The 27820-nt window shown below is 42.9% G+C and overlaps 1 protein-coding gene across 1 annotated transcript in view; it reads left to right on the forward strand.

Moving 5' to 3' along the window:
- Positions 1 to 27820, forward strand: part of GLP2R (glucagon like peptide 2 receptor) — an 87513-nt gene that overhangs the window by 17920 nt on the left and 41773 nt on the right. The window contains exons 4-8 of the mRNA XM_003416788.2: positions 9998 to 10104; positions 13276 to 13429; positions 15292 to 15451; positions 16786 to 16846; positions 18069 to 18138. Coding sequence (XP_003416836.2) covers positions 9998 to 10104; positions 13276 to 13429; positions 15292 to 15451; positions 16786 to 16846; positions 18069 to 18138 — 552 coding nt within the window. The remainder of the gene's footprint in view (positions 1 to 9997; positions 10105 to 13275; positions 13430 to 15291; positions 15452 to 16785; positions 16847 to 18068; positions 18139 to 27820) is intronic.

Consider the following 27820-nt stretch of genomic DNA (forward strand, 5'->3'; position numbering starts at 1 on the left):
CTCCAGCGAAGCTGGACCAGGGCTTTTTTTTTGTTAGGAGATTTTGTTTTAGTACCTCTTCAATCTCTTCTCTTACTCTGGGTCTGCTCAGATTTCCTATCCCAGTTTCTGTTAGTTTAGGTAGCTAGTGTGTTTCTAGAAGTTTGCCCGTTTCTTCTATGTTCTGATTACTATTTTTCGTAATATTCTGTTATGACCCTTTTTATTTCAGTTGGGTCTGTTGTAATGTCCCCCATCTCATTTCTTATTTGAGTTATTTTCTTCCTCTTCTGTTTTCTTTTGTCAGTTTGGCTGATGGTTTGTCAATTTTGCTGATCTTTTCAAAGAACCAACTTTTGGTCTTGTTGATTCCTTCTGTTGTTTTTCTGTTCTGTATCTCATTTATTTCTGCTCTTATCATTTCCTTTCTTCTGGTTGCTGCGGGCTCCTTTTGCTGTTCTCTTTCTATTAATTCTAGTCGTAGGGCTAAAGTTTTGATTTTGGCCCATTTTTCTTTTCTGATGTGTGCATTTATTGCTATAAATTGACTTCTGAACACTGCCTTTGTTTGTCTCAAAGGTTTTGATATGATATGATTTCATTCTTATTTCATTCTAAGAATTTTTCTATTCCCCCTTTGATTTATTCTATTACCCAGTTGTGTTTAATAAGTTGTTACTGAGTTTCCATGTGGTTAATTTTTTATCCTTGCTCTTCCTGTTATTGGTTTCTACTTTTATGGCATTGTGATCAGAGAGAATGCTTTGTATTATTTCAATGTTTTGGATTTTATTGAGTATCGCTTTGAGGCCTAAAATGTGGTCTATTCTGGAGAATGTTCAGTGTGCATTGGAGAAGAATGTATGCTTTGCTTCTGTTGGATAGAGTGTTCTATATATGTCTATGAGGTCAAGTTGCTTGGTTGTGGCCTTTACATCTTCTGTATTTTTGTTGAGTTTCTTTCTAGATGCTCTGTCTGTCACCGAGAATGGTGCGTTGAAATCTCTTACTATTTCTTTTTTCAGTGCTGTTAGAGTTTGTTTTATGCACTTTTGAGTCCTGTTGTTGGATATGTAGTTATTTATTAAAGTTATATCTTCTTGGTGGATTGTCCCTTTAATCATTATATAGTGTTCTTCCTTGTCTTTTATGTTGAATTTTCCTTAAAGTTGATTTTATCTGAGATTAGTATTGCCACTTCTGCTCTTTTTTGGTTATTGTTTGCTTAACGTATTTTTCCATCTTTTGATTTTTAATATATTTATGTCTTTGTGTCTAAGGTGTATCTCTTGTAGACAGCATATTGATGGGTCAAGTTTTTTAATCCATTCTGCCGCTCTGTCTCTTTATGGGTCCATTTAAGCCATTTACATTCAGTGTGATTATCGATAGGTATGAGTTTATTGCTGTCATATCATTGTGCTTTTTTTGTGATGCTGCTGTTTTCTTTGTTACTCTTACTCTCCTGTGCTGAGTTCCTTTTGTTTGTTGATTTTCTTTTCATTTCCTTCATTCTTATAGATTTTGTGTTTACTGAGTTTTTGTGATTTTCTTTTCTTTTTCCAGTGTTAGGTTTGTTAACTTTCTTTGCGGTTACCTTGAAACTTATCCTTATTTTCCTATGTATGAGCCACTCTTTTATTACTTGATATTGCCTTGCTTCCTCTCCATTTGAAAGTTCTATGCATACACCATTTATTCCCCCTTTTATTGTTTTGATCTTGGCTTCATTTGCAAGTTGACATCTCTGGTTCCCAGTTTTAAGTCTTTTAGCTTTCTTTTATTGTTGAGAGCTCTTAATAGAGGTTGACATCTGGCTGATGCTGTCCTATGTCCTAGACTCAGGTTGTTGTCTGATGTCATTGCTTCTCTAACTGAAGGACTCCCTCTCATATTTCTTGTAAGTTTGGTTTTGTTTTTATGAATCCCCTTAACTTGTGTTTATCTGGAGATGTCCTAGCTTCTCCATTGTATTTGTGAGAGAGTTTTGCAGGATATGGTATTCTTGTTTGGCAGCTTTTGTTTCTTTCAAGGTTTTATATATGTTATTCCATTGCCTTCTTGCCTGCATAGCTTCTGCCAAGTTATTAGAGCTTAGTTTTATTGTTTCCCCTTTGTAAGTGACTTTTAATTTTTCTTAATCTGCTGTCAGGATTCTTTCTTTGTCTTTTGTTTTTGAAAGTGTGATTATGATGTGTATTGGTGACTTTCTTTTGGGGTATATCCTATATGGGGTTCGTTGAGCTTCTTGAACGGTCACCTTTTGTCTTTCATGATATTTGGGAAATTTCCTGCCAGCAAATCTTCAACAATCTTCTCTGTGTTTTCCATTCCCCCTTTCCCCCCAACTTCTGGAACTCTGATCATGTGTAAATTTTTCTCTTGATTATGTCCTACATAATTCTTAGGTTTTCTTCATTTTCCTTCATTCTTTTCTCTGATTTTTCTTCAAACTCACTGATTCTGTCTTCCATTGTTTCACATTTGCTTCTAAAACCTTCTATTGAATTGTCAATTTCTGAAATTTATTCTTTATCTTTTGGATTTCTAGTTGTTATTTTTGTATGATTTCTGTTTATTTATTTTGATGTTTTGTTCTTGAATTATTTTCCTGAATTCTTCTATTGCTTTTTTTCCATGAGTTTGGCTATATTTTCATTGTTTTTGTCTGAGTTTTCCATGATTTTGTCTGTTTTTTTCTTTTTTTGGTTTTGCCTATGTTTTCCTTGATCTCTTTCCTGCTCTCTGGGAGAGCCCTAAATATAAGCCTTTGGAATACCGTATCAGCTAGTTCCACTGCCTTTTCTTCTTCTGGAAGGTTATCTGATCCTTTTTTTTTTTGGTCACTTGCTGAAGGCCTCTTGTTCTGCATTTTTATGTGTTTGGGTATTGTCTGTTGTCTCTGGGACATTAGGTTTTATTTTCTTTATCTATTGATTGTGTGTTCGTTTGTTTTGACCTGCTTTTTTGTTTTGTTTTGTTACATCAGGATGGGAGGGCCAGGTGTGCCTTGCTACTTGCTTGTCTGTGGACATGCTAGCTCTCACCACCTTATCTGGGCGGGCAGGGCAGCAGCAGGCAGGGCAAGCCTGCTTCATCGTACACTGGTTTTGCAAGATGGCTGGGGATGTACTGGCTGGGCACTGTCTGCCTCCTGACGTTGGTCCAGTGGTATGAGAGTATTTACAGCCCCTCACCAGATGGGCAGGAGTGTTGGATGGGGAGTGAAACGGGCTCGCTTCCCACTGTTCAGCAGCTGGTTGAGTGGCAGGAGGGGAGGGGCAGTACAAGTCAGGAAGTGGGGGGGGGGGTGGAATACAGGACTAGGTGGGTGGGAGCAAGAAAAAAAGGAGGGGCGACACAGCAAGGTCTGGCAGATGGGATGGGGAGAATCTGGGGCAGCAGTGAGCCAGTGCGCTGGTGGCACTCTATCTGCAGCAGCATGGCAGGGGCTGACTGGAAGGAGGGGGTTGGCATACAGGGCTAGGTGGGAGGGAAAAAAAAGTAAGAAAGGAAAAAAGGGAAAGAAAAGAAAAAACGGTCATATGGTGGAGGCTGGCAAGTGAAGGCAGGGCAGACCAGAGGCAATGAATGGGCTGGTGTGCTGGTGGCTCCCTAGATTGGTGGCATGGTGGGGGCTGGTGGAGGGGGAGGTGGTGTATGGGGCTAGGTGGAAGGGAGAAAGCAACGGAAGAAAGAGAGAGAGAAAAGCTATGTAGTGGGAAGGAGTGAGGTGGGCACAAGGTGGGGGGGCTTGTATTGTAAACCCTAGTGGTGGGGGCTGCCTAAACAGCAGAAGGGTGAGGTGAAGTTGCCTTTCTGCACTTCTTGTCTGGGGTTGTTGCTGGCTGTGATTCAAGATGGCCATGCTGTGCCATGTTAGTTGGCAGGGGGCCTCCACTTCATTTCGCTCCTCATTCTCTGTTTTCTCTCAGTTTCTTCTTCCCTTCAGCGTTTGATCTATTTCTTTATCCCTTCATTTTACGCTCAGGCTTCTAGGATTGGCACTTGTATCTTTTTTTCCTTAGGTTTTTTTGGCTCTTTACTGCAGAGGGACAGTGTGGTACATCTATCTAGAGTGCCGTCTTAGCTCTGCCTCCCTAGGTTCTGGATATTTCATTACCTAATTCTTTGCCTTAACTTGATCCTGCAAACCTCTCACTGTCCCCTCTCAAGCTGTGGTTAATGTCTTTCATGTTTTGTTAGATTTTGAATTTGTTTAGTCTTGTAAAAGTAATTTTAATATTTTCTTATTGAACACTAAGGATATTTTCATAAAGTCCGAGGATAAGGGAAGGCAAGGAGTTCAGTTATATGTGACTTAAGCCATGTAACCTCTCCGAACATCCATAAAATGGGGTTGATAATATGACTTTGCACAGGTTGTTTGTGAGACTTGAGACAAGCAATGAATGTTGAGTGATTAATGTCTTACCCGACCCCCTACGAAAATTATATCCCTCTTCAAACCATCCCTGGAACAAAGGCTTGGCGATCTGCTTCCATAAAGATTACCGGCAAGAAGACCCCATGGAGCAGTTCTACTTCATAACACATGGTGTCTTAGTTTGCTAGTGCTGCTGTAACAGAAATATGACAACTGGATGGCTTTAACTAACAGAAATTAATTTTCTCACAGTTTAGGAAGCTAGAAGTCTGAATTTAGGGCACCAGCTCTAGAGGAAGGCTCTCTCTGTCCATTCTGAGGGAAAAGCCTTGTCTCAGCTTTTGTAATCCTGGCATTCTTTAATTCCTTGGTGATCTGCATGTAGCATCTACGTTTCCCCCATTTGTTCTTTCTTCTCTCGGAGTTGGCAACCCTGTAGGTGCAGTGGTTAAGAGTTATGGCTGCTGGCCAAGGGGTCAGCAGTTTGAATCCACCAGGCGCACCTTGGAAACCCTGTGGGGCAGCTCTACTCCGTCGTATAGGGTCGCTATGAGTCGGAATCGACTCGATGGCAAAGGGGTTTGGTTTTCTCTCTGAGTCTAATCTGCTGTCTTATATCTCAAAAGTCATTAGGTTTAAGACACACCCTACACTGATACAGCCTCATTAACATAACAAGGAAAACCCTATTCCCAAGTGGGATTACATCCACAGGTATAAACCAAAAACCTACTGCTGTCCAGCTGATTCCAACTCATAGCAACCCTACAGGACAAAGTAGAACTGCCCCACAGGCTGTAAATCTTTATGGAAGCAGACCACGTCTTTCTCCTGTGGAGTAGTGGGTGGGTTTGAACCACTGATCTTTTGGTTAGCAGCCAAGCGCTTAACCACTGTACCACCAGGGCTCCTTATCCACATGTATACTGGTTAGGATTCCATTATTTTGGGGGGACACAGTTTAATCCATAACACATTGGGTAGCCATGGGTTGGAATTGACTTGAGGGCCATGGGTTTGGTTTTTAATTAGTTGGTCTAACTAGGGCCTACAGGGAGCCCTAGTGGCACAGCAGGTAAGAGCTCAGCTGCTAACCTAAAGATCTACAGTTCCAATTTACCAGTTGCTCCTTGGAAACCCTATGGGGCAGTTCTACTCTGCCCTACAGGGTTGCTAGGAGTGAGAATCCACTCGACGGCAATGGGTTTGGTTTTAGCGGAGCCTACGGTGCTCCGCCTAGTTGTGGCTCATCTCCTTCAAAGCTCAGTGGGAGTTTGCACGTTCTTGGTTCTCTGAAGTCTGTTTTATCTTCCCATCTGAAGAACCTTCTACTGGATCTTCTACATCTGCAGGAATTCCTTCTCATCATCTTTTTAACTTTAATACCTAATCTGGGTTGATAGGATGACACAGTTTTACTGTGTGGCAGGTCACACCTCTTAAAGGTATTTAAATGACACCCGTGGTTGGGTTGGATTCAGCATATCTCAAGACTTGTTCTGACTTTTCTCATAACACAAAACCATGCTAATGGCATGCCTTGAATTAGACAGATTGTATGTATTTCTTGTCTTGCCTCCTGGACTTGAAGCTGCTGCTTGAGGACAGTGACAAAGTTATAGTCATATTTGAACTCCCCCACCTCCACCCTGGCCTAGTACTGTGATACACAATAGCCTTTACATATACCAAAACCAAACCCACTGCTGTCAAGTTGGTTGTGACTCACAACAGCCCTACAGGGTTTCCAAGGCTGTAAATCTTTATGGAAGCAGACTGCCACATCTTTCTCCTGCGGAGCTGCTGATGGGTTCCAGCCACTGACTTTTCGGTTAGCGCTTTAAACTCTGTGCCACTAGGGCTCCTCCTTTACATATTAAAAAAAAGCCCAAATCCATTGCCGTCAAGTCGATTCTAACTCACAGTGACCCTGTAAAACAGGGTAGAACAACTGACCCATAGGATGTCCAAAGAACAGCTGGTAGATTCAAACTGCCCACCTTTTGGTTAGCATCCTAGCTCTAAACCACTGCACCACCAGAGCTACAGATACACTTAATACACAGTGACTGGTTTCACAAAACCTGGTTGCTTTGGGCTGTAGTGGGGCCTAGGCAACAACAGTGATTCTAAAGTTCCTCAAGTAATTCTAATATGGAGCCAAGATATAAAAACAGAGTTCACTAGGACTTCACTGGCACATGTGGAATGCCTGGCCGCCTCTTCTGGGCTTAGGTTGCAGCTGCTACATCCCCAAGTCAGCAGATGGGGACAGCAAGACCAAATTTGAAAACCGCTCTTTCCAAGCCAAGAAGTAGATATTTCTCTCTCTTGAAAACTGAGGACAAGACATCACTTCTCCCCCTCTGTAATGGCCATATTTCCAAGAATTCAAATGCTTAAAAAAAAAAACTTCTGACCATGTTTACCTGTGTTTCTAATAGAAAGTGAAGTGTTGCCCAAAAAAGGCCAGTGTTAGTAAACCCCTGCCCTTCAAAGTTTTGCAAACAAAATGTATTTCCAAATAATGACACACTAGGGGTCCTTATGTATGTTAAATGGCACTTTTTAAGGAGACAGAGAGAGTGTGTGTGTGCGTGAGTGCACAAACACCAACAAGTATGTTTAGCTTCTTCAGTATGAAATTGTGTTTAGTGATAAAGAAATAAATTGTTATCTTGCCTTGTTGTTGTAGGTGCCGTTGAGTCGGCTCTGACTCATAGCGACCCTATGTACAACATGGCCCGGTCCCACACCATCTCACAATCTTGCTATGTTTGAGCCCATTGTGGTAGTCAGTGTGTCAATCCATCTTGTTGAGAGTCTTCTTCTTTTTTGCTGACCCTCTACTTTACCAAGCTTGATGTCCTTCTCCAGGGACTGGTCCCTCCTGATAACACGTCCAAAGTACGTGAGATGAAGTCCTGCCTTATGTCTTAGTTATCTAGTGCTGCTATAACAGAAACACCACAATCAGATGGCTTTAACAAACAGAAACTTATTTTCTCACAGTTTAGGAGGTCAGAAGTCTAAACTCAGGGTGCCAGCTCTCTGGTAAGGCTTTCTCTGTGTCGGCTATGGAGGAAGGCCCTAGTCTCTTTTTAGCTTCTGCTCCTGAGCGATCTCCATGTGTCTTGGCAACTCTGCTTGCTAGCTTGTGTTTAATCTTTCTTGTATCTCAAAAGAGGATGACTCAAGATATAATCTTTCTTGTATCTCAAAAGAGGATGACTCAAGATATACCCTACACTAATTCTGTCTCATTGACATAACAAAGACAACCCCTTCCCAAATGGGATTATAATCACAGGCATAGAGGTTAGGATTTACAACACATATTTTTGGGGGACACAGTTCAATCCATAACACCTTACTTGAAACTGTTTTCTTTACCCTTAGAAAAAGTGCTTTCTCTTCTCAAGTGTAGAATTTAATTGACACATATATCCAACCCCACTGCCATCGAGTTGATTCTGACTCAGCAACCCTATAGGGCGGGGTAGAACTGCCCCATAGAGTTTCTAAGGACAGCCTGGCAGATCTGAACTGCCAACCTCTTGGTTAGCAGCCATAGCACTTAACCACTGTGCCACCAGGGTTTCCGACACATATATACAATATATAATTTTAATACACATAATTTAATGATAATTTTTACTTTCAATATAACTTATAACATAGATCAATTTTTACATATATATAATTTTACAACATTTTATTTAGAAATTTTCAAACATACAGAAAAGTTGAAAGATAATAAAATAAATGTCTATTATGTCCTCTATGTAGATTCAAAATCTATTAACATTTCCCCATATTTGCTTTCTCTTTGTTTCTCTCTGAATTATTTGAAAATAAGTTTCAGGCAACAGGAGATTTTATCTCTAAATATTTATCATGTACCTCCTAAGATTAAGGACATTATTCCATGAAATTCTAATGCCATTATCCCAACTAAAATTCATGGTAATTCGATCACACCATCTGATGATTCATCCACATTGAAACTGCCCCCGTTGTTCCCACCAAATTTTTATATCTTTTTTTCCCTGAACCAGGATCTTATCCAGATTCACACAGTGCATGTAGTTTTATATCACTTTAGCATGTTTTAATCTAGAATAGTCCCCACCCTTCACTTTCCCCCCCTGACGTTGGCTTTCTGAAGAGACCAGAAAAGTTTTTTTGTAGAATAATACATCATGACTAAGTGGGGCAAAATAAAAAATGCAATGTGGATTTAACATTTGAAAATGAATCAATGTAATTCATCATGTCAACAGGCTAAAAGAAAAAAAAAGCCAGTTGATTGTCTCAATAGATGCAAATTATTTGACCAAATCTAGCAACTGTTCACGATAAAAACTCTCAGCCAACTAGGAATAGAAAGGAAATTTCTCAACTTGATAAAGGTGTCAAATAATGGCCTCGCACATCCCCACCCTCAGAACCAGTGGATATGTTACTTTGTATAGCAAAAGGGACTTTGCAGACGTGATTAGGTTAAGGATCTTGAGATGGGGAGGTGATCCCAGATTATCCAGGTGGATGTATTACAAAGGGTCATGAGTTTAGTTTTTGAAGGTGATGGAAATGTTCATTATCTTGATTGTGATGATGATATCATAGGTATATTTATTTGTCAAACTCATCACATTTTATACTTTAAATACATGTAGTTGATTGTGCCTCAGTCATACTTCAATAAAGCAAGAAAAGAGTTAGGCAGAGTAGTTTACAACATCCTAGCAGGTGATAGGAATTCACTGTGTATTCTTGTACAGAAGCTATTTAGAAACATAACCTCAGCAGTGATATGCACGATGGGCTGGGTAAGAAGATGTGACTCCATTGGAAAATCACACTTAATAACAGAATTTCTAGTAAATTATCTTCTGTTTACAATCAGGCTATCCTGGGATGCTAGAGGGCAGTGGTGTTTCAGTGGCAGAATTCTTACCTTCCACGAGGGAGACCACAGGTTTCATTCCTGGCCAACGCACCATCAATCTGTCAGTGGAGGCTTGCATGTTGATATGATATGAACAAGTTTCAGTGGAGTTGCCACACTAAGATAGACTAGGAAGAAAAGCCTGGCCATCTATTTCTGAAAATCAGTCAGTGAGAACCTCATGGATCATAATGGTCTGATCTTGTTGTTCACCATGTGCTGGGGGCGACTTGATGGCAGCTAACAACAACAATCCTGGACTCACAGAAAATATCTCCATCCCCAGGAATCTGGCCCCATCCATTACAGAGAGAGACCCCTAGATTCCAAGGACAGCATTTCAGGGACAAAGAGATTATTTTTATTCCCAAGGTACCCCCCTTGTCCTGGACATAATTCCTCTATGACATTGCGAGTTTTGGTGCATCAGTGCCGGTCTGTGGGCCCAGTCATGGAGGTGGGACCTCCATGGGCTCTTTGATCATCAAGGCTCCTTGGCCTCTGAGATGTGCCAGAAAGCAGTTTAAGCTCTCCTACATGGATTTCAACAAGGATAGGGAAGGAAAGGCTTAAAAACATTTGGGCAACCAGGGCATGTCTCAGTTCATGCCTGGATCCTTAGTGGTCCTGGTCATGGAGCTGGGTGGTGGTCATCATGTTGGCTCTTTCTCTGTGTTCAGGTGGAACATCGGGCCTTGCTGTCAACTTTGCAGCTGATGTACACCGTGGGATACTCCCTCTCCCTTGTCTCCCTCTTCCTGGCTCTGGCCCTCCTCCTGTTTCTTCGGTGAGTGGAACTTCTGCTAACATGTATTTCGGCATCATACACCATGTAATTTGCTCATTGTCTACCTCTAGAAGACAGTAGAAGACTGGGATGGATGATATCATGGTTTTCAGATCTGGAAGGGATCTGGAGGAACCCAGAATCCATCCATCCCACTTTTCAGGTGAAGGGGAGATAGAGGGGTATCAAAGGTCCGATGAGAATCATTGAGTTACCTCGGGTCACAATGCCAGTTAGCAGCACAGCTAGAACTTGAATCTGGGACTCCTGATTCTGCCTTTGCCTCTTTTGGATTAGATAACCTCCTCTGTGCCCAAGGAACCCCTGGGGGATGCAAACAGTTAATGCACTTGGCTGCTAACTGAAAGTTGAGAGGTGCCTGGGAAGGAAGGCCTGGCCATGTACTTCCAGAAAATCAGACCTTGAAAACCCTGTGGAGCACAGTTCTACATTGACACACAGGGGATTACTACAAGTCAGGGTTGACTCAATGGCAACTGATTTGTGTGCCTGACCCTAGTCTAAATCCCTAAGTGCCACCTTAGACTTAAAGACACAGACAAACTAAAACTCAAAGGATGGAAAAAAAATATACCAAGCAAACAACAATAAGAAAAGAGCAGGAGTGGCAATATTAATCTCTGACAAAATAGACTTTAAAGCAAAATCTGCCACAAAGGATAAGGAAGGACACTATACAATAATTAAAGGGACAACATACCAGGAGGATATAACCATATTAAATACTTACGCACCCAATGACAGGGCTTCAAGATACATAAAACAAACTCTAACGACATTGAAAAGTGAGATAGACAGCTCCACAGTTATAGTAGGAGACTTCAACACACCACTTTCGGTGAAGGACAGGACATCCAGAAAGAAGCTCAACAAAGACACGGAAGATCTAAATGCCACGAGCAACCAACTTGACCTCATAGACATATACAGAACACTCTACCCAACAGCAGCCAAGTATGCTTTCTAGTGCACATGGAACATTCTCTAGAATAGACCATATATGAGGTCATAAAGCAAGTCTTAGCAGAATCCAAAACACTGAACTATTACAAAACATCTTTTCTGAACATAAAGCCATAAAAGTAGAAATCAATTAACAGAAAAAACAGGGAAAAGAAATCAAACACTTGGAAACTGAGTAACACCCTGCTCAAAAACGACTGGGTTATAGAGGGAATTAAAGATGGAATAAATCCCTAATTGCACCCACTACTGCCACAGCCCATTCTCACCACATCTACCACAGGCACTATTTTTACAGAAGAAATTAAGAAACTTCCCTAAGGCAAATCAGTGAGTGGCAGAACTGGGATTTTAGTCCAGGTCCTTCTGACTCCAATTAGCTATTAATTCTTTGAGAGCTTACTCTGTGCCAGACACCATTCTAAGTACTCAGTGTGCACTAATTAAGTCATTTAATTCTTATAATAAGCCTAGGACATTAGCATTATTATTACCCCCATTTTCTAGGCGAGTTAACTGAATATGGAGAAATGGAGTAACTTCCCCAAGATCCCATAGCTTGTAAGTGACAAACCAGGAGGAACCCCAACAGGCAAGATAAAGATGGTATACAGGATTTTCACTCCTGTATACCATCTTTATCTTCTGAGATGGCTATGGATGTGTTCGAACTGCCAACCTTTAGGCTAGTAGTCCAGCACTTAACCTTTTGTGCCACCAGGTTGGCAGCTTGAATCCGCCAGGTGCCCCTTGGAAACTCTATGGGGCAGTTTTACTCATAGGGTCGCTATGGGTCGGAATTGACTTGATGGCACTGGGTTTGGTTTTGGTTTGGTTTATACCATCTTGAGAATCCAAAGCTTGAGTGCATTTCACTAAATCATGTTTTTAGAAGGCACTCGAGTGAGATAATTGTGGGCCCACTAGGGAGTCCGCCAAGGGTGTCTCTTGGTCCCAGCCTATTCAGGAGCATAACTGAGAATAGCGTGGCAGAATGCTCATTGGACGTGGCTTGCACGAGATTTGAATGGGGATCTGAAGACCTGGATGCTAGTTCTGGAACAGCTCCCACGTGGGGTCTGCTAGCCTCATGTCTGGCCTTAGTCCCAGGATGCTCTATAGCTCCTGGAGCAGAGTCATGACCATCTACCCCATTGGGAGAACAATTCTTCAGCAATGGAAGAATTTCACAGCCTGTGCTTCACTGACTGTTCCTGACCTCCTTCACTCACCTTCCCAAAGTCCCAGAGCCAGGCCAGGAGGAGATAACTGGCCAGCCATGCAGGAAGTAACTTCAGCTCAGCCCGAGTTGACCAGGTGTTTATTTTGCCTTGGGTGCTTGAGTGAGACCCAGTCCTGGCCCTCGAATAGCCCTCAGTCTAGTTAGAAGAAGAATGCATAAATCATAAAACACGAGGAGCTTCCTCAAGCCGTCTAAAGCAAGGCAGGGTGGAGTACATGCTGCATAGAGGCATAGGTGGGCTTCAAGAACACAGTCAGAAAGGGTTCTTTCTTTTAAAGAGTGAGGATGCATAGTTTCACATCAACTGATATGCTAAAGAGCCTTCAGTAGGCTCCAGGTGGGAAAGAGAGAGGTAAATGAGGACTGACATTGACTGGACACTATGTGCCAGGTCTGTTACACATAAAGTCGCCATGAGTCAGAGCCGACTCGGCAACTAGCAACCACAAGTGTATGACAACTTGACAGATTTAATCCTCTTGCAGCCCTTTGAGGGTAAGCACAATAGAGCCTCTGAGAGCTATACTCTGGCCCCAGACTTTCGGCATCTGAATCTCAGATTTATCACTTACTTGCTGTGGAATTTTGAACAGGTGACTTAGCCCTTCTGCCTCAATTACCCCATTTGTAAAATCAGGGTGATGATACTGCCTGCCTGAGCGGGGGTTGTAAGGAGTAAGGATGCCCGTAAGCACATCCACATGTAAATAGCTTGGAACATAGTCTGGCATGTTGAACGTGTCATATGGGTCTTAGCTGTCATTATCTCCATTTTCCAGATGAGGAAAATGAGGCACAGAGGTAAGATCACACAAGCTAGCAGGCCAGCCCCAGGGCCTACTATGAATTCTGTTCTTAGTGACGAACACGCAGGTGTGCCGGGCACACCTGTTGGCCCAAGCCATTCTCTTCTAAGGAAAGCTGTTGGCTTTCTCCTTGCACAGGAAACTCCATTGCACACGCAACTACATCCACATGAATTTGTTTGCTTCTTTCATCCTGAGAGCCCTGGCTGTGCTGGTGAAGGACGTGGTCGTCTACAACTCTTACAACCAGAAGCCCGACGATGTGAATGGGTGGATGTCCTACATGTCGGAGGTAATCCCCTTGTCACCATCGGCCCCCCCGACCTGCTGGGGCAGTACTGGGAGTTAGAGGACAGGGGATGAGCTGGGGGGAGGAAGAGGGGTACAATGGGCTGTCGAAGACTTTCCGGTTACAGAGGCAGCGTATGACTTAAGAAAACAGCAAACTCCGCAGAGTTGAGCAGGAAAAGGACATCAGAATGGAAGAATTCGCTGCAGCCGCTCTGCATCCTTGGATGGAAAATTTCTTTTTCTGTAAATAAAGGAGTTGGAACAAACCAACCTTTTTAAATTATTACTATTTTCTAAACTAGCAAAGCTTTTTCCCATTGAAATCTGCGTCTATTGAGATGGTTTTCTTTTATCCTATTAATGCAGCCACCTGTTAAAGTAGCCTTGTATTCCTGGAATAAATCCAACTAGATTTTGCTATGTTATTCTTTCTCTTATATTGCTGTGTTCAGTTTGCTAATACTGTGCTTTGTTTAGCATTTTTCTCATCTACATTACAGAGAGAGAAATTGGCCTGTAACTTTCTTTTCTTGTAAGACTTTTGTCAGGTTTTGGTATGAAGTTTATACAGACCTCATAAAACAAATTGGAAACTGTTCCATCTTCTTCTGTTCTCTGGAAGAATTTATTTGAGATTTGATATTATTTCTTAATTAAACGTCTGATAGAATACACCAGTGAAGCCGTTTGGGCCCAGAGGGTTTTCTTTGTTGGAAGGCTTTTAATTATGGATTCATTAAGAACCTCAGATTCAAATTTTCTAATTTCTTCTCGTGTCAGCTGTAGTAACTCATGTTTTTCTAAGTATTGGTCTATTTCATCGAAATTTAAAAATTTATTGGCATAATATTGTTCATGATACCCTCTTAAGAGCTTTTCAGGTTCTATTGAATCTGTAGTGGTATTCCATTTTTCATTCCTTATGTTATATGGGAAATCCTGGTGGTGCAGTGGCTAAGTGCTACAACTGCTAACCAAAGGGTGGGCAGTTCGAAGCCACCAGGCACTCCTTGGAAACTCTATGGGGCAGCTCTACTTTGTCCTACAGGTTCTCTGTGAGTTGGAATTGACTCGACTGCAATGGGTTTGGTTTTTGGGCTTTGTATTTGTATTTTTGCTCTCTTTTTTCCCTTGATTATCCTTGCCAGAAGTTTCTTAATTTGATTGGCCTTTTCAAAGGACAGGTGTTTGGCATTATTGATCCCCTTTATTGAATGTTCTCTGTTTCATCAATTTCTGCTTTTATCTTTGCTACTTCTTGTCATCTATTTTCTTTGAATTTATTGTGATGTTCTCTTTCCAACCTTTTTCACTTGAATAATTAAAATAACTAATTTTCAGCCTTTTCTTTTCTAATAGATGTATTTAAGGCTGTAAGTTTCCTCTAAGTATAGAATTAGCTGCACACCACAAGTTTCAAGATGTAATATTGTCATTGCATTCTGTTCAAAAATAATTTCTAATATCCATTATAATTTCTTCTTTGATCCATGGGATATTTAGAAGTATATTTCCTGTTTTCCAATTGCATGGATATTTTTTAGTTATCTTTCAGATACTAATTTCTAGCTTAATTGCACTGAGGCCAGAGAACATGCCCTTTAGTGTTTCCTTTAGGGCAGTTGTTCTCTGTTTCTGTTTGTCTAAAAAAGTTCTAGAATGCCAGGGAAGAGTCTGGGCTTTAACACTCACACAAAGCCCTCTTTTACATTTTTATATTATTGCTAGCTCTCTGAGATGGTCAGCAAGGGTCAGGAGAGGGGTAAGGAGGAAGGGGCTGTGCCTGGAGAGAACCTTTTCTATCCACTCTGGATCCAGATGTTGAGAAAGCCTGAATACCCTCTAGTACTCTCTCCTCTGCAGGTGTCTGCCTCCTGTCGCTCGGCCCAGGTTCTCCTGCACTACTTCGTGGGTGCCAATTACTCATGGCTGCTGGTCGAAGGCCTTTACCTCCACACACTGCTGGGACCCACGATGCTTTCCGAAAGGCGGTTGTGGCCCAGATACCTGTTGGTGGGTTGGGGTGAGTGACCTGAACTCTCAGCCTCCTCCCCTGGGTGTCCATGAGAGCATGGGAGCCTGAGAGAACCTTTCGTAAGAGTTACAGACCCATCTGGAAAACACCACCGTTATCACCATACCATCATGCCATCAACACCACCACTATCATCACTACCACCACCACCAACATCATCATCACCACCACCATCACCAGCAACACCATGAATACCACCACTATCATCACTACCACCACCACCATTACCAACAACACCATCTACACCTCCACTATCATCTTCACCACCACCATTACCAACAACACCATCAACACCACCACTATCATCATCACCACCACCATCACCAACACCATCAACACCACCACTATGATCATCACCACCACCATCAACACCACCACTATCATCATCACCACCACCATCACCACCAACAGCAATACCATCAACACCACTACCACCATCATCAACACCAACATGGTTACCAACAATAACACCATGACATTACCAACAGCGTCATCATTAGCATTGTCACCATCACCAATAACAACACAATTAACATCCCTCAATGACAAGGAAGAATGACAAGAGGCTCTAAAGGGAAGTGCACGCACCCACGTGTGTGTGTGTGAGCACACATAGACATATGTGCTGTTGACCCAATGCACTCAATTAAGAATTGAGAAGATTTTTGGTGGAATCAGATGCCATTTCTTTCACCTTGTCAACATCTAAGTCTTCCAGATGAGGTTTTCTGGATTAAAAAAAAAAAAAAAAAAAAATTGGCCAGGTCTGGAACCCCTGTCTTTACAAACCAACCCTAGGAGAATTTGAGGCAGCAGGATTCCAAGGAAAGAAACATGGCCTGTGAGTCGGGAGATCTCTGGGTGGTGCAAATGTTTTGTACTGGACTACTAACCTAAAGATTGGCAGTTTGAACCCACCCAGAAGCACCACAGGCGAAGGGCCTGGCAATTTCCTTCTGTAAAGATTACAGCCAAGAAAACCCTATGAGACAGTCCTCCTCCATAACACAGGGGTCATCAAGAGTCAGAATCAACTTGACAGCAATGGATTTGGTGACTCGGGAGATTTTGGTTAATATCCTCAGATAACCTCTGAGCTGCTCTGTGACATGTGGCAAGTCTCTTCCCCTCCTCAGGTGTGAGCTTATCTGACATTAATACAATGATGAGCTCTGTGACGTCCTAGGTCTCTCCAGCTCTCACAGCCTGTGACATTTGGATTTCTATAGATTTAAGCGGCTACATTTGACCCCATCAGGGTGGGAGGTAGGCACGTTTGGCCAAGTAGCTCCTAACTTCATTTCTCTTTGTTTTCTCCCCAGGCTTCCCTGTGCTATCTGTTGTCCCTTGGGGTATTGTCCGCGCCCAGCTGGAGAACACAGGGTAGGTTATTCACCTGGTTTTATACTTCCGTCAGCCAGTAATTCCCAGATATGCCCAAATATAAGGAAATACACCATCTTCTCACAGAGAATATCCCACCTTCTCTTGTTTTAGCCATCTTGGATATATAAACTTTAGGAATGTAGATAAAATAATGAAAGGCCTACTCATAGTAATTTGTTGTTGTTATTAGGTGCTGTCGAGTCAATTCCGACTTGTAGCGACCCTATGTAGCACAGAACAAAACACTGCCCGGTCCTGCGCCATGCTCACAATCGTTGTTATGCGTGAGCCCATTGTTGCAGCCACTGTGTCATTCCATCTCGTTGAGGGTCTTCCTCTTTTTCACTGACCCTCTGCTTTACCAAGCATGATGTCCTTCTCCAGGCATCAGTTCCTCCTGACAACATGTCCAAAGCATGTAAGACCCAGTCTCACCATCCTTGCTTTTGAGGAGCATTCTGGTTGTACTTCTTCCAAGAAAAATGTGTTCATCTTTTTGGCAGTCCATAGTAATTAGTTTATTAATTTAGTTATACATGAAAATTAGCACAAAGATGCTGTATAGGTAAGCAGTGGCCCTGGGTATGTAAGGATATAAATACAGGAGTGGTTACTGCAGCATTGTTCACAGTGAAAACAAAACAGTCAAACAAGCAAAAACAATTAAAAAAGCAAAACAAAAACCAAGAGGCAAAAAACCTGAATGTTCATCAATATGGGAATTGCTAAACAAATTGTTGTGTACTTATATTGCAGAATATTAAAAAAAAAAAGAGGCTATTAAAAAAAGTTAGGTCTATATCTTTTGACTTACAGGGACTGAATTTCAACACATGTTGTTAAGCCTGCTGCTGAATAATATAAATCATGGGATCCCATTTTTTCCTTCCAAACAATCACCACCACCACCAAAAAAAAAAACCCTATATAATTAAGGATATGTGTTTATATGTTTGTATGAGTGTGGAGAAAGATGTGGAAGGATATACACCAGGCTGTTAACACTGAAGAGCAATTTAATGGCAAGAAGAGTCAACAGTGCTAGTAATGCTAGGAAGTGATTTTAGTTCCCTCTGCCCCTTCTCCCACCCCTCAGGAGAATGATTGGTGGAGAGCAAGACTTGTGTGTGAGCATCCTTCTTCCACAGGGCATGAGACTTTTCCATTGCATCTGACCTTGTTTTTAAGTCCTCTTGCACTGCCTGCTCCTTCCCGTTAGGTGCTGGGGAACCAATGGGAACAAGAAAATCTGGTGGATCATCCGAGGACCCGTGCTGCTTTGTGTAACAGTAAGGATCATCCCATCCTCCCTTCTACCCCTGAGCTCACAACCATGGGGTGCTCCCCATCCCACCCCAATTCTCTGGCTCAGAATGAATCTGGGACAGATCCCTTGAGAAGTAAAAGCTGCTATGTAAGCAGGATCCACTGAAAGAGAAGAAATAAGTTAAAATCTCTCTTTCTGTTTTAGGAACTAAACTCAGGGTTGCAGTTTAAGCCTCCTTCTCCCTGGGTCTTCAAACTATGTAAAGAAACCTGTAATAGGTTCAGCTCAGTGAACCTGTATTGAAAGGCTGTGATATGTACAAGGCCCTGGGGTATAGGTGGTCTCAGCAATGGAGAAGCCCAGGGATAGTAAAAGCAGGGCTATGGGTTTACATATTAACACTTTAACAGGCGAGAGGAAGAGACTAAGGAAACTTTCTTCGGAGGAGCAACATAGACAAGTAATAGTAACCCAAAGTTGGGATGAGAGTTAGAATCAGGTGCTAAATGCTACTCTGAGACCTTGAGGAGGAAAGGTCTTTATTTGTGTGGCCCAGAATATCTGGGGTGAGGAGGAACTGTCCTGCCCAGGGTCATAAAGCCCCTTAGATGATAGCGTGAGAGAACGAAATCTGTCAGAGAAGCTCAGGGAAGGGACAGGGAGTTAGCAAAGAGCTGGAAGGATTAGCAAGTTCTATTGAGAGAGGGAGAGAATCTTCCTGCCTAGACACACTGCCATCACCCCTGGGTGCCTGCCTGGTGCTCTACTCACCTCTTCTCCAAGGGGCTGCCCTGCTTTCCATTTTTGTGATTTTACATAAATAATCTGGTGTCGTAGTTCCCTGGTGCTGCCGTAACAGAAATTCCACAAGTGTGTGGCTTTAAAGAACAAAAACTTATTTTCTCAGAGTTCTGGAGGCTAAAAGTCCAAATCGGGGTCTTGGCCATGTCGATTCCTTCTGTGGCTTTCTTATGGTTTCTGGCATTTGCTGGCAACCCTTGGCGTTCCTTTGCTTGTAGACAGTCCTCACATGGCATCTGCCTTTCTCCAGTGTGTGTCTGTGTCTCTCCCACTATTTTTATAAGACACCACTTAGAAACGATTAGGTTTAGGATCCACCGTGCTCTGGTAGAACCTCATTAGCACAGCAAGAGAAAACTCCTTTTTTCCAAACAGAGTCATATTTATAGGTACAGGGGTTAGGACTTCAACATATGTTTTGGGGAGACACAATTCAATCCATCCCATCTGGTTGTTTGTGGTTTATAGAAGAGTAAAGTTAGTTTTTTTTAGAAAAACATCAATGTTTGTCAATAATAGAAGACAACTCTTTGCTCAGACCTGTGTGCGACCTGGAAGGAAAAGTATTCATAGAAATGCGGGCGGGGGGGGAGGCGCAAGGGGACAAAGAGGGTGGAGAGTTCCTCGATAATTTCAAGCCCTGCACGAGTGGCCTGATACTTCCCCTCCAGGCATTGTACTCATAGCTGAGGGTGAGTGCGCAAAATGAAGCCTGACACCACACATCACAAGCATAGCATCGAAAGCCCTGCCTTGCCTCCTCCACCTCTCACTTCCCCATGCCTCCTCTCCACTCCAGCCACAGAGCCCAGCTGTAGTTCACAGACCCGCCGTCCTGCTGGACACCTCCACTGCAGCTTAGGAACCTACTGAGTGTCACCTACGTACCAGTGCTATTCTAAGTGGTTTATGTATATTAGCTCATTTAATCTTTCCAACGTATGAGGCAGGGACTATCATTATGCTTATTTTATTGACAAGGACAGCAAGAAAATGAGAAGCTGCTTGCCTAAAGCTATAGAGGCAGTAAGAGGGGGATCTCGGCCTGAAGCGTCTGACTGGGTGACAGCTCACACTCATAATCACAACACCGGGCTGCTGCTCAAAGAATGTTTATTGCCTGTAGCCCATGTTCCTGGAGTAGTGACTGCCATAGGCTGTTTCATGCATCAGTATCTTGGTTCAGACTCTCCTTGGGTTCAATTTTCTTCTGCCGTCTTAACCATCTGGCTACCCATTACTCATCTTTCAAGACTCAGGTCAAGCATCAACTTCTCTGTAACACCTCACCTGATGAAGTAGAAATGGCTGTTTCCACTTTGTGAGGTGGGGTGTTCACAACCTCCTTCTTCATGTCCTTCTTGGATCCTCTACAGAAAACCAGTTACCATCAAGGCTGTTCTGACTCATGGCGATCCCATGTGTGTCAGAGTAGAACTGTGTTCCAAAACATTTTCCATGGCTGATTTTTTGGAAGTAGATCACCAGGCTTTTCTTTTGAGGTGCCTCTGGGTAGACTCAAACCTTCAACTTTTCAGTTAGCAGTGAAGCACATTAACTACTTACACCACCCGGGGACTTATCCTACTGCCCCAGTAATGCTTTATTGCAAATATTTATTTAAAACTCATCTCCCGCCACAGTGAGCCTCATGTTGTAGTCATCCTGGCACCCAGCCCAAGCACATGACAGGCCCTCAATAAAAGTAGTCAGTGAACATCTGTGACCCACATGCCTGGGCACTGAAAAGTTCCCCTGACTGGGTAGATTAAAGCAGGATGGAGGTCAGCAGCCCTTTGAGAGGGTGGAAGTTCAGATTCCGTCCATTTGAATCCTTCATGTTTGCCCTGTGATCCTCAAAAGGCAACATCAGCGGTTCTCAAAGTTAATTGTTCACGGGATCACCTGGATATCTTTTTTTTTTTTTTATTAACTTTTATTGAGCTTCAAGTGAACGTTTACAAATCAAGTCAGTCTGTCACATATAAGTTTACATACATCTTACTCCGTACTCCCACTTGCTCTCCCCCTAATGAGTCAGCCCTTCCAGTCTCTCCTTTCGTGACAATTTTGCCAGCTTCCCACTCTCTCTATCCTCCCATCCCCCCTCCAGACAGGAGATGCCAACACAGTCTCAAGTGTCCACCTGATATAATTAGCTCACTCTTCATCAGCATCTCTCTCCCACCACTGTCCAGTCCCTTTCATGTCTGATGAGTTGTCTTCAGGGATGGTTCCTGTCCTGTGCCAACAGAAGGTCTGGGGACCATGGCCACTGGGATTCCTCTAGTCTCAGTCAGACCATTAAGTATGGTCTTTTTATGAGAATTTGGGGTCTGCATCCCACTGATCTCCTGCTCCCTCAGGGGTTCTCTACTGTGCTCCCTGTCAGGGCAGTCATCGATTGTGGCCGGGCACCAAATAGTTCTTCTGGTCTCAGGATGATGTAGGTCTCTGGTTCATGTGGCCCTTTCTGTCTCTTGGGCTCTTAGTTGTCGATTTTTTTTTTAATTAATTAATTAATTAATTTTTTGCATTAAGTGAAAGTTTACAAATCAGGTCAGTCTCTCATACAAAAATTTACATACACCTTGCCATACACTCCTAATTGCTCTCCCTCTAATGAGATAGCACGGTTTTTCCCTCCTCATGTCCATTCAGGTAGCTTCTGGCCCCCTCTGCGCTCTCATCTCCCCTCCAGACAGGAGGTGCCAACATAGTCTCATGTGTCTACTTGATCCAAGAAGCTTGTTCTTCACCAGTATCATTTTCCATCCCATGGTCCAATCCAATCGCTGTCTGAAGAGTTGGCTTTGGTAATGGTTCTTGTCTTGGGCTAACAGAAAGTCTGGGGACCATGGCCTCTGGGGTCCTTCTAGTCCCAGTCTGACCATTAAGCTTGGTCTTTTTACGAGAATTTGGGGTCTGCATCCCACTGCTCTTCTGCTCCCTCAGGGGTTCTCTGTTGCGTTTCCTGTCAGGGCAGTCATCGGTTGTGGCTGGGCACCATCGAGTTCTTCTGGTTTCAGGCTCGTGTAGTCTCTGGTTTGTGTGGTCCTTTCTGTCTCTTAGGCTCATAATTACCGTGTGTCTTTGGTGCTCTTCATTCTTCCTTGCCCCAGGTGGGTTGAGACCAATTGATGCATCTTGGATGGCCGCTTGCTAGCGTTTAAGACCCCAGATGCCACTCTCCAAAGTGGGATGCAGAATGTTTTCTTAATAGATGTCCCCTGAAGCCATGGTCCTCAAACCTCCACCTCTGCTATGCTGGCCTTTGAAGTGTTCAGTTTATTCAGGAAACTTCTTTGCTTTTAGTTTAGTACAGTTGTGTTGACCTCTTCTGTATTGTGTGTTGTCTTTCCCTTCACCTAAAATAAAACTTGTCTACTATGTAATTAGTGAAAGCCCCTCTCCCACCCTCTCTCCCTCCCCGCTCTCGTAACCACAAAAGAATATTTTCTTCTCTGTTTAAACTGTTTCTCCAGTTCTTGTAATAGTGGTCTTATACAATATTTGTCCTTTTGCAACTGACTAATTTCACTCAGCATAATGCCTTCCAGATTCCTCCATGTTATGAAATGTTTCATGGCTTCACCATTGTTCTTTATCGTTGCATAGTATTCCATTGTGTGAATATACCATGATTATTTATCCATTCATCCATTGATGGGCACCTCGGTTGCTTCCAGCTTTTTCCTATTGTAAACAGTGCTGCAATGAACGTGGATGTGCATATATCTGTTCGTGTAAAGGCTCTTATTTCTATAGGAAATATTCCAAGGAGTGGGATTGCTGGATCATATGGTAGTTCTATTTCTCACTTTTTAAGGAAGTGCCAAATCGATTTCCAAAGTGGTTGTACCATTTTTCATTCCCACCAGCAGTGTACAAGTGTTCCAGTCTCTCCACAACCTCTCCGACATTTATTATTATGTGTTTTTTGGATTAATGCCAGCCTCTCACTGTAGTTTTGATTTGCATTTCTCTAATGGCTGATGATCGTAAGCATTTCCTCATGTATCTGTTAGCAGCCTGAATGTCTTCTTTAGTGAAGTGTCTGTTCATATCCTTTGCCCATTTTTTAATTCGGTTATTTGTCTTTTTGTGGTTGAGTTTTAGCAGAATCATGTAGATATTAGAGATCAGGCACTGATTGGAAATGTCATAGCTAAAAACCTTTTCCCAGTCCGTAGGTGGTCTCTTTACTGTTTTGGTGAAGTCTTTGGATGAGCATAGGTGTTTGATTTTTAGGAGCTTTCAGTTATCTGGTTTCTCTTCTGCGTTTTTAGTAATGTTTTGTATACGGTTTATGCCATGTATTAGGGTGCCTAAAGTCCCTATTTTCTCTTCCATAATCTTTATCATTTTAGATTTTATGTCTAGGTCTTTGATCCATTTTGAGTTCATTTTTGTGCATGGTGTGAGGCATGGGTCTTGTCTGATTTTTTTGCAGATGAACATCCAGTCATGCCAGGAACGTTTGTTAAAAAGACTGTCTTTTCCCCAGTTAACTGTCTTTGGGCCTTTGTCAAATATCAGCTGCTCATATGTGGACGGATTTATGTCTGGATTCTCAATTCTGTTCCATTGGTCTACGTATCTGTTGTTGACTACTGATATCTTGAAAAATTCTTTTGTGACTGGGTGCCACCCCCTGAGACTTGTGTTTAATTGGTCTGAGAGGTGGCCTGGGGATTCTAATGTGCAGCCAGGGTTGACAAACATTTTCTACACCATCACTATTCAAAGTGTAGTCCTCGGACCAGTAGCATCAGCAACATTTGAGGGCTTTTTAGAAATTCAGATTCTTAGGTCCCATCCCAGACCCACTGCATCAGAACCTGCGTTGTGACAAGATGCCCAGGCTTAAGGGCACACATTAGTTTGTGAAGCACTTTGTGTGCACCAGCGGTTATCAAAACTGGCTGCCATGAGAAACATCTGGTGAGGTTTTAAAATATACTGATGCCTGGATCATACCCCGGATCGGTTACATCAGAAATTTTGGGGGTGGGGCCCAAGTAGTTGTAGCTGAATTGTTGTAAAAACAGCATGGGGGCACTGTCTGACCTCCTTTAACTTCACAAGGGGGAAGGGGAATCATGATCAAGGCTGATTCTTATGAGGCGGGGGTCAGACCTGCATTTTTTCTCTGCCATCTTTACCAATTCTGACACCAAATGTCCCTCCTACAGTACTTTCTACTGAGTTTGATAATTCTTTGCAATGGCTACATGGAACTCACAAACCATACTCACCATTATGGGGTTTATTAGGGAAGTAACAGTTATACTTCAGGCTCAGGAATGTTCAGGATACAGTTCTTCCATCAGGACAGCCCCTTCCCAGCTGTGCTCAGAGGCTGCCTCTCCCTGGCCCACAGAGTCTACCCAAAGGCACCCAGTTTTATCACTCCATGGGCCAGGAAGCCCACTGTGCTGTCTCCTGCGGGTCTCTCCTTCCTTGGTGGTGGTGGGCTTTTCTCCTTCCCACTTTGGGGTGGCTTATTTCAAGCCCAGTGGTATGGCAAAACCAACCAATGCCCTTAGTGGGCCACAATTACCCTATCACATAGTTCCACCCAATCACCTGGGTGAGAGTTACAAGACCATAGCCAGAAAGGCCACACAAAAAGCAATCCATTACGCCACAATCGTAGACTCTCAAGTGACTGTAATACGTGGCAAGGGCTGAGAACCCTACTCTAGACCATGCTGCTTTGTCCTCCAGTGGCTGGCTGAACCACGTGCTAATTCCTCCTGGCTTGACAAGTTCTGCAGCTTTTTTGTTGCTAGATCGACATACTCTCCTACCAGGTCAAGAGAATGTGCTCCATCTTCTCACCTTGGATAAAATGTCTTTATATGCTTTTGTTCCTACAACTCTAGTCATGGCCAGCTCCACAGATAGGACCCAGGTACCTTATGTCTGAGTGGACTCCCCATCTTCCCATCCAAATCTCCTCTTCCTGCTCTTCCCACTTAGTGAATGATTCTACCATCCATCCACCCAGTTACCCAAGCCGGAAACCTGAGTGTCCTCCTAGCTTCAGTTCTTTTCCTCCTGGCAGCTCCTACTAAGACATCAAGCCTTGTCATTCTACCACTAAGGATTTCTCCAAGCCATCTCCATCTCCTTAATCCTGCAGTCTCTGCTCTTCTTCAACTATTGAGATTTCTTGAATTGAAATCTGCAAAAACCTCCTGTTTGGTCTCCCTTCCTTCATTCTTGCCCTCTCCAATATAGCCTCTGTATTGCAGCCAGATTGATCTTTCTTGAAGAAAATTTTATTATGTCTTCTGCTTGTAACTCTTTAATAGCTTATTACTGACCTCAGGGTTGATTATGAATTCCTAGAGTGGCAAGTATTGCCATTCCTCTGCCTACCCATCCGACTACTCAATGTGCTAGTTATATGGGGAAACTCACAGTTCCCAGAGATCCATCATGGTGTTTCATGCATTTGCACATGCTGTCCCTATTTATGGAATGCTGCAATGCCCATCAGATGGTCCCACATCTGTAGGAGTGATCACTACTCCTCTTTGGAGATTGAGCCCTTTATTAATCTCTATGTTCCTGAAATTAAGGAATGTCAATGGGTATGTCTGGAAGGGACAATTTCATGAAAACCTTTAGTTCTATGAAAGTTTTAGACAGATAATTGCTAAAATGTTATTTGTGTCTGTGGGGCTTGGACAAGAGAATATGGGCTTCAATGGAAATGGGAAATCTTTCCTTCGGTCACAAGAAAAAACATTTGACTATAAACTGATGAGACACTGACATGGACCCTAGAGAAAGGCTTTGGATTCTCCATCTCCATTGATTTCTGAGAAGAGAATCTGTCCTGAAGAATTGGGAGCTGACTCTGATGCTTTCCCAACTTCCCCAGCTTGTAGGATTCTGTGATTTTGTACACTGGTTTTGGTGCTCCCAGGAGAGTGCAAGGTATGTGTTTTTGTTGTTGTTGTTATTAGCTGCCGTTGAATTGGCCCTAAACACATGGCAACCCCATGCACAACAGAATGAAATGCTGCCCAGCCCTGTGCAATCCCCACAACTGGTTGCAGATCAGGTCGTTGTGATTTACAGGATTTTCTTTGGATGATTTTTGAAAGTAGATCATAAGCCTTTCCTGCTAGTCCATCTGGAAGCCCCACTGAAACTGTTCAGTGTTGTAGCAACACCGAAGACTCCACTGACAAATGGCTGAGGTGCTTTGGCTGAGAATCAAACCCAAGTCTCCCACATGGAAGTCAAGAATTTTTCCACTGACCCATCAGTGCCCTCTTATGAGTGGGAAAAGAAAAGTTGTAGGGTGAAGTGGAAGGAGCCAGCCTAGGAGTCAGGAGTCCAGGCTGCATCACTAAATTGTGGTGTGTCCTTTAGCCAAGGACATTTGACTTCTGTGGGCTTCTGTTCCCTCATTTGTAAAATCAGATTTGGACTAGACTAGTAGTTCTCAACCAGGGGAGATTCTGTTCCCCAGGGGATGTCTGGCCTTGTCTGGAAGCATTTTTGGTTGTCACAAATGTGCTACTGGCATCTGCTGGGTGGAGACCAGGGATGCTGCTAAATATCCTACAATACACATAACATCCCCCACAACAAAGAATTAGCCATCCTCAGATGTCAATAGTGCCAAGCTGGAGAAGCCCTGGTCTAGACCGTAGCTGCACAATAAAACAATCTGGAGAGGTTAGCAAAAACACTCAGCCTGAATTCTACCCTAGACTGATGGAGTCAGAACTCCTACTATACAGGGCTTTCATAGTGCTGGAATTGTGTTCATTCATCCTCTTGCATCCTCATTTAACATTTATTGAGTACCTTCCCTGTGCTTGTCCTGGTACTCAATTTTTTGGGGGAAAAATAGATGAATGTTCCCGTAGATTCTGCCCTTAGGGAATTCAGAATCTAATAGTTATCATTCTGAGACTCATTAGACTGTGACTGAGCCAATATCTGCCTTCATGTTTGTTTAGAGGATCACACACTGCAGTTTTCCATGGATCTGAGTAGACATGACCCTATCTCTAAAAAAGAATCCCTCAACCTCAGATATTGTCTGGTTAAACTGAAATACCAAAATGTAAGATAATAATCAAGAGCTGATAGGATTTAGCATTTCGGGGCACTTCACAATCTTCTTTCATCTTGGCCAAATTTGAGCCTGGGCCCTGTTTTCCAGAGCATGGAGCTGATGCTTCTACAGGAAAGCCATGGTTTAGAGCAGTGGGACCAAGGAGAGTCTCCCACCCCAGGCCAAAGCTTCCTGGTGAGCATCCCCAGTTGCCTTAGTCAGGCATTTCCTACCGTCCCCAGACTGTGTCTTCATTTGCTGATCAGCATTTGGGTTGGTGTGAATGTACGTCATGCTGGATTTTCAGACATATCAGCAGACTTCATCTGCTGCTCTGTTGGTACCATATTCCCTATGCTTCAGAAATGGCCATGATGTGACATCCCATAGAATCCAGTTGCTCTCTGGGTCTTTCATCTCCTTCAGGGTACAAGATTTTACTACTTAACCCGTTACCTTTGTGTGTAGTTTTATAGTTGAACCACATTGGAGCATGGTATATTCTTACATCCTAGTCTCCACTCCCCTCAGTAGAAAATCAGTAAAGCCTTGATTATTCCAACCCTCCGAGGATAGCCTTACAAAATAATTACACTGTACAACTGCGATCTATCCATATCCTGCTCCCTCTAGTTACCACATTTACCAGGATAAACAATTTAGTCTGATGCCCAGTTGAACAGCTTTCTTAAGCCAATGAATAGAACGAACCATCTGTTGACATGAAGTTATAAAGTCAAATGTCTTTATTCACTCTTGTTGAATCTTCTCTGACCGCCTCAGAACTTGGCAAAGTCAGGAAATTGGTAAAACGAAT

Source organism: Loxodonta africana, chromosome 18 (genome assembly GCF_030014295.1).
Source record: "Loxodonta africana isolate mLoxAfr1 chromosome 18, mLoxAfr1.hap2, whole genome shotgun sequence".
NCBI lineage: Eukaryota > Metazoa > Chordata > Mammalia > Proboscidea > Elephantidae > Loxodonta > Loxodonta africana.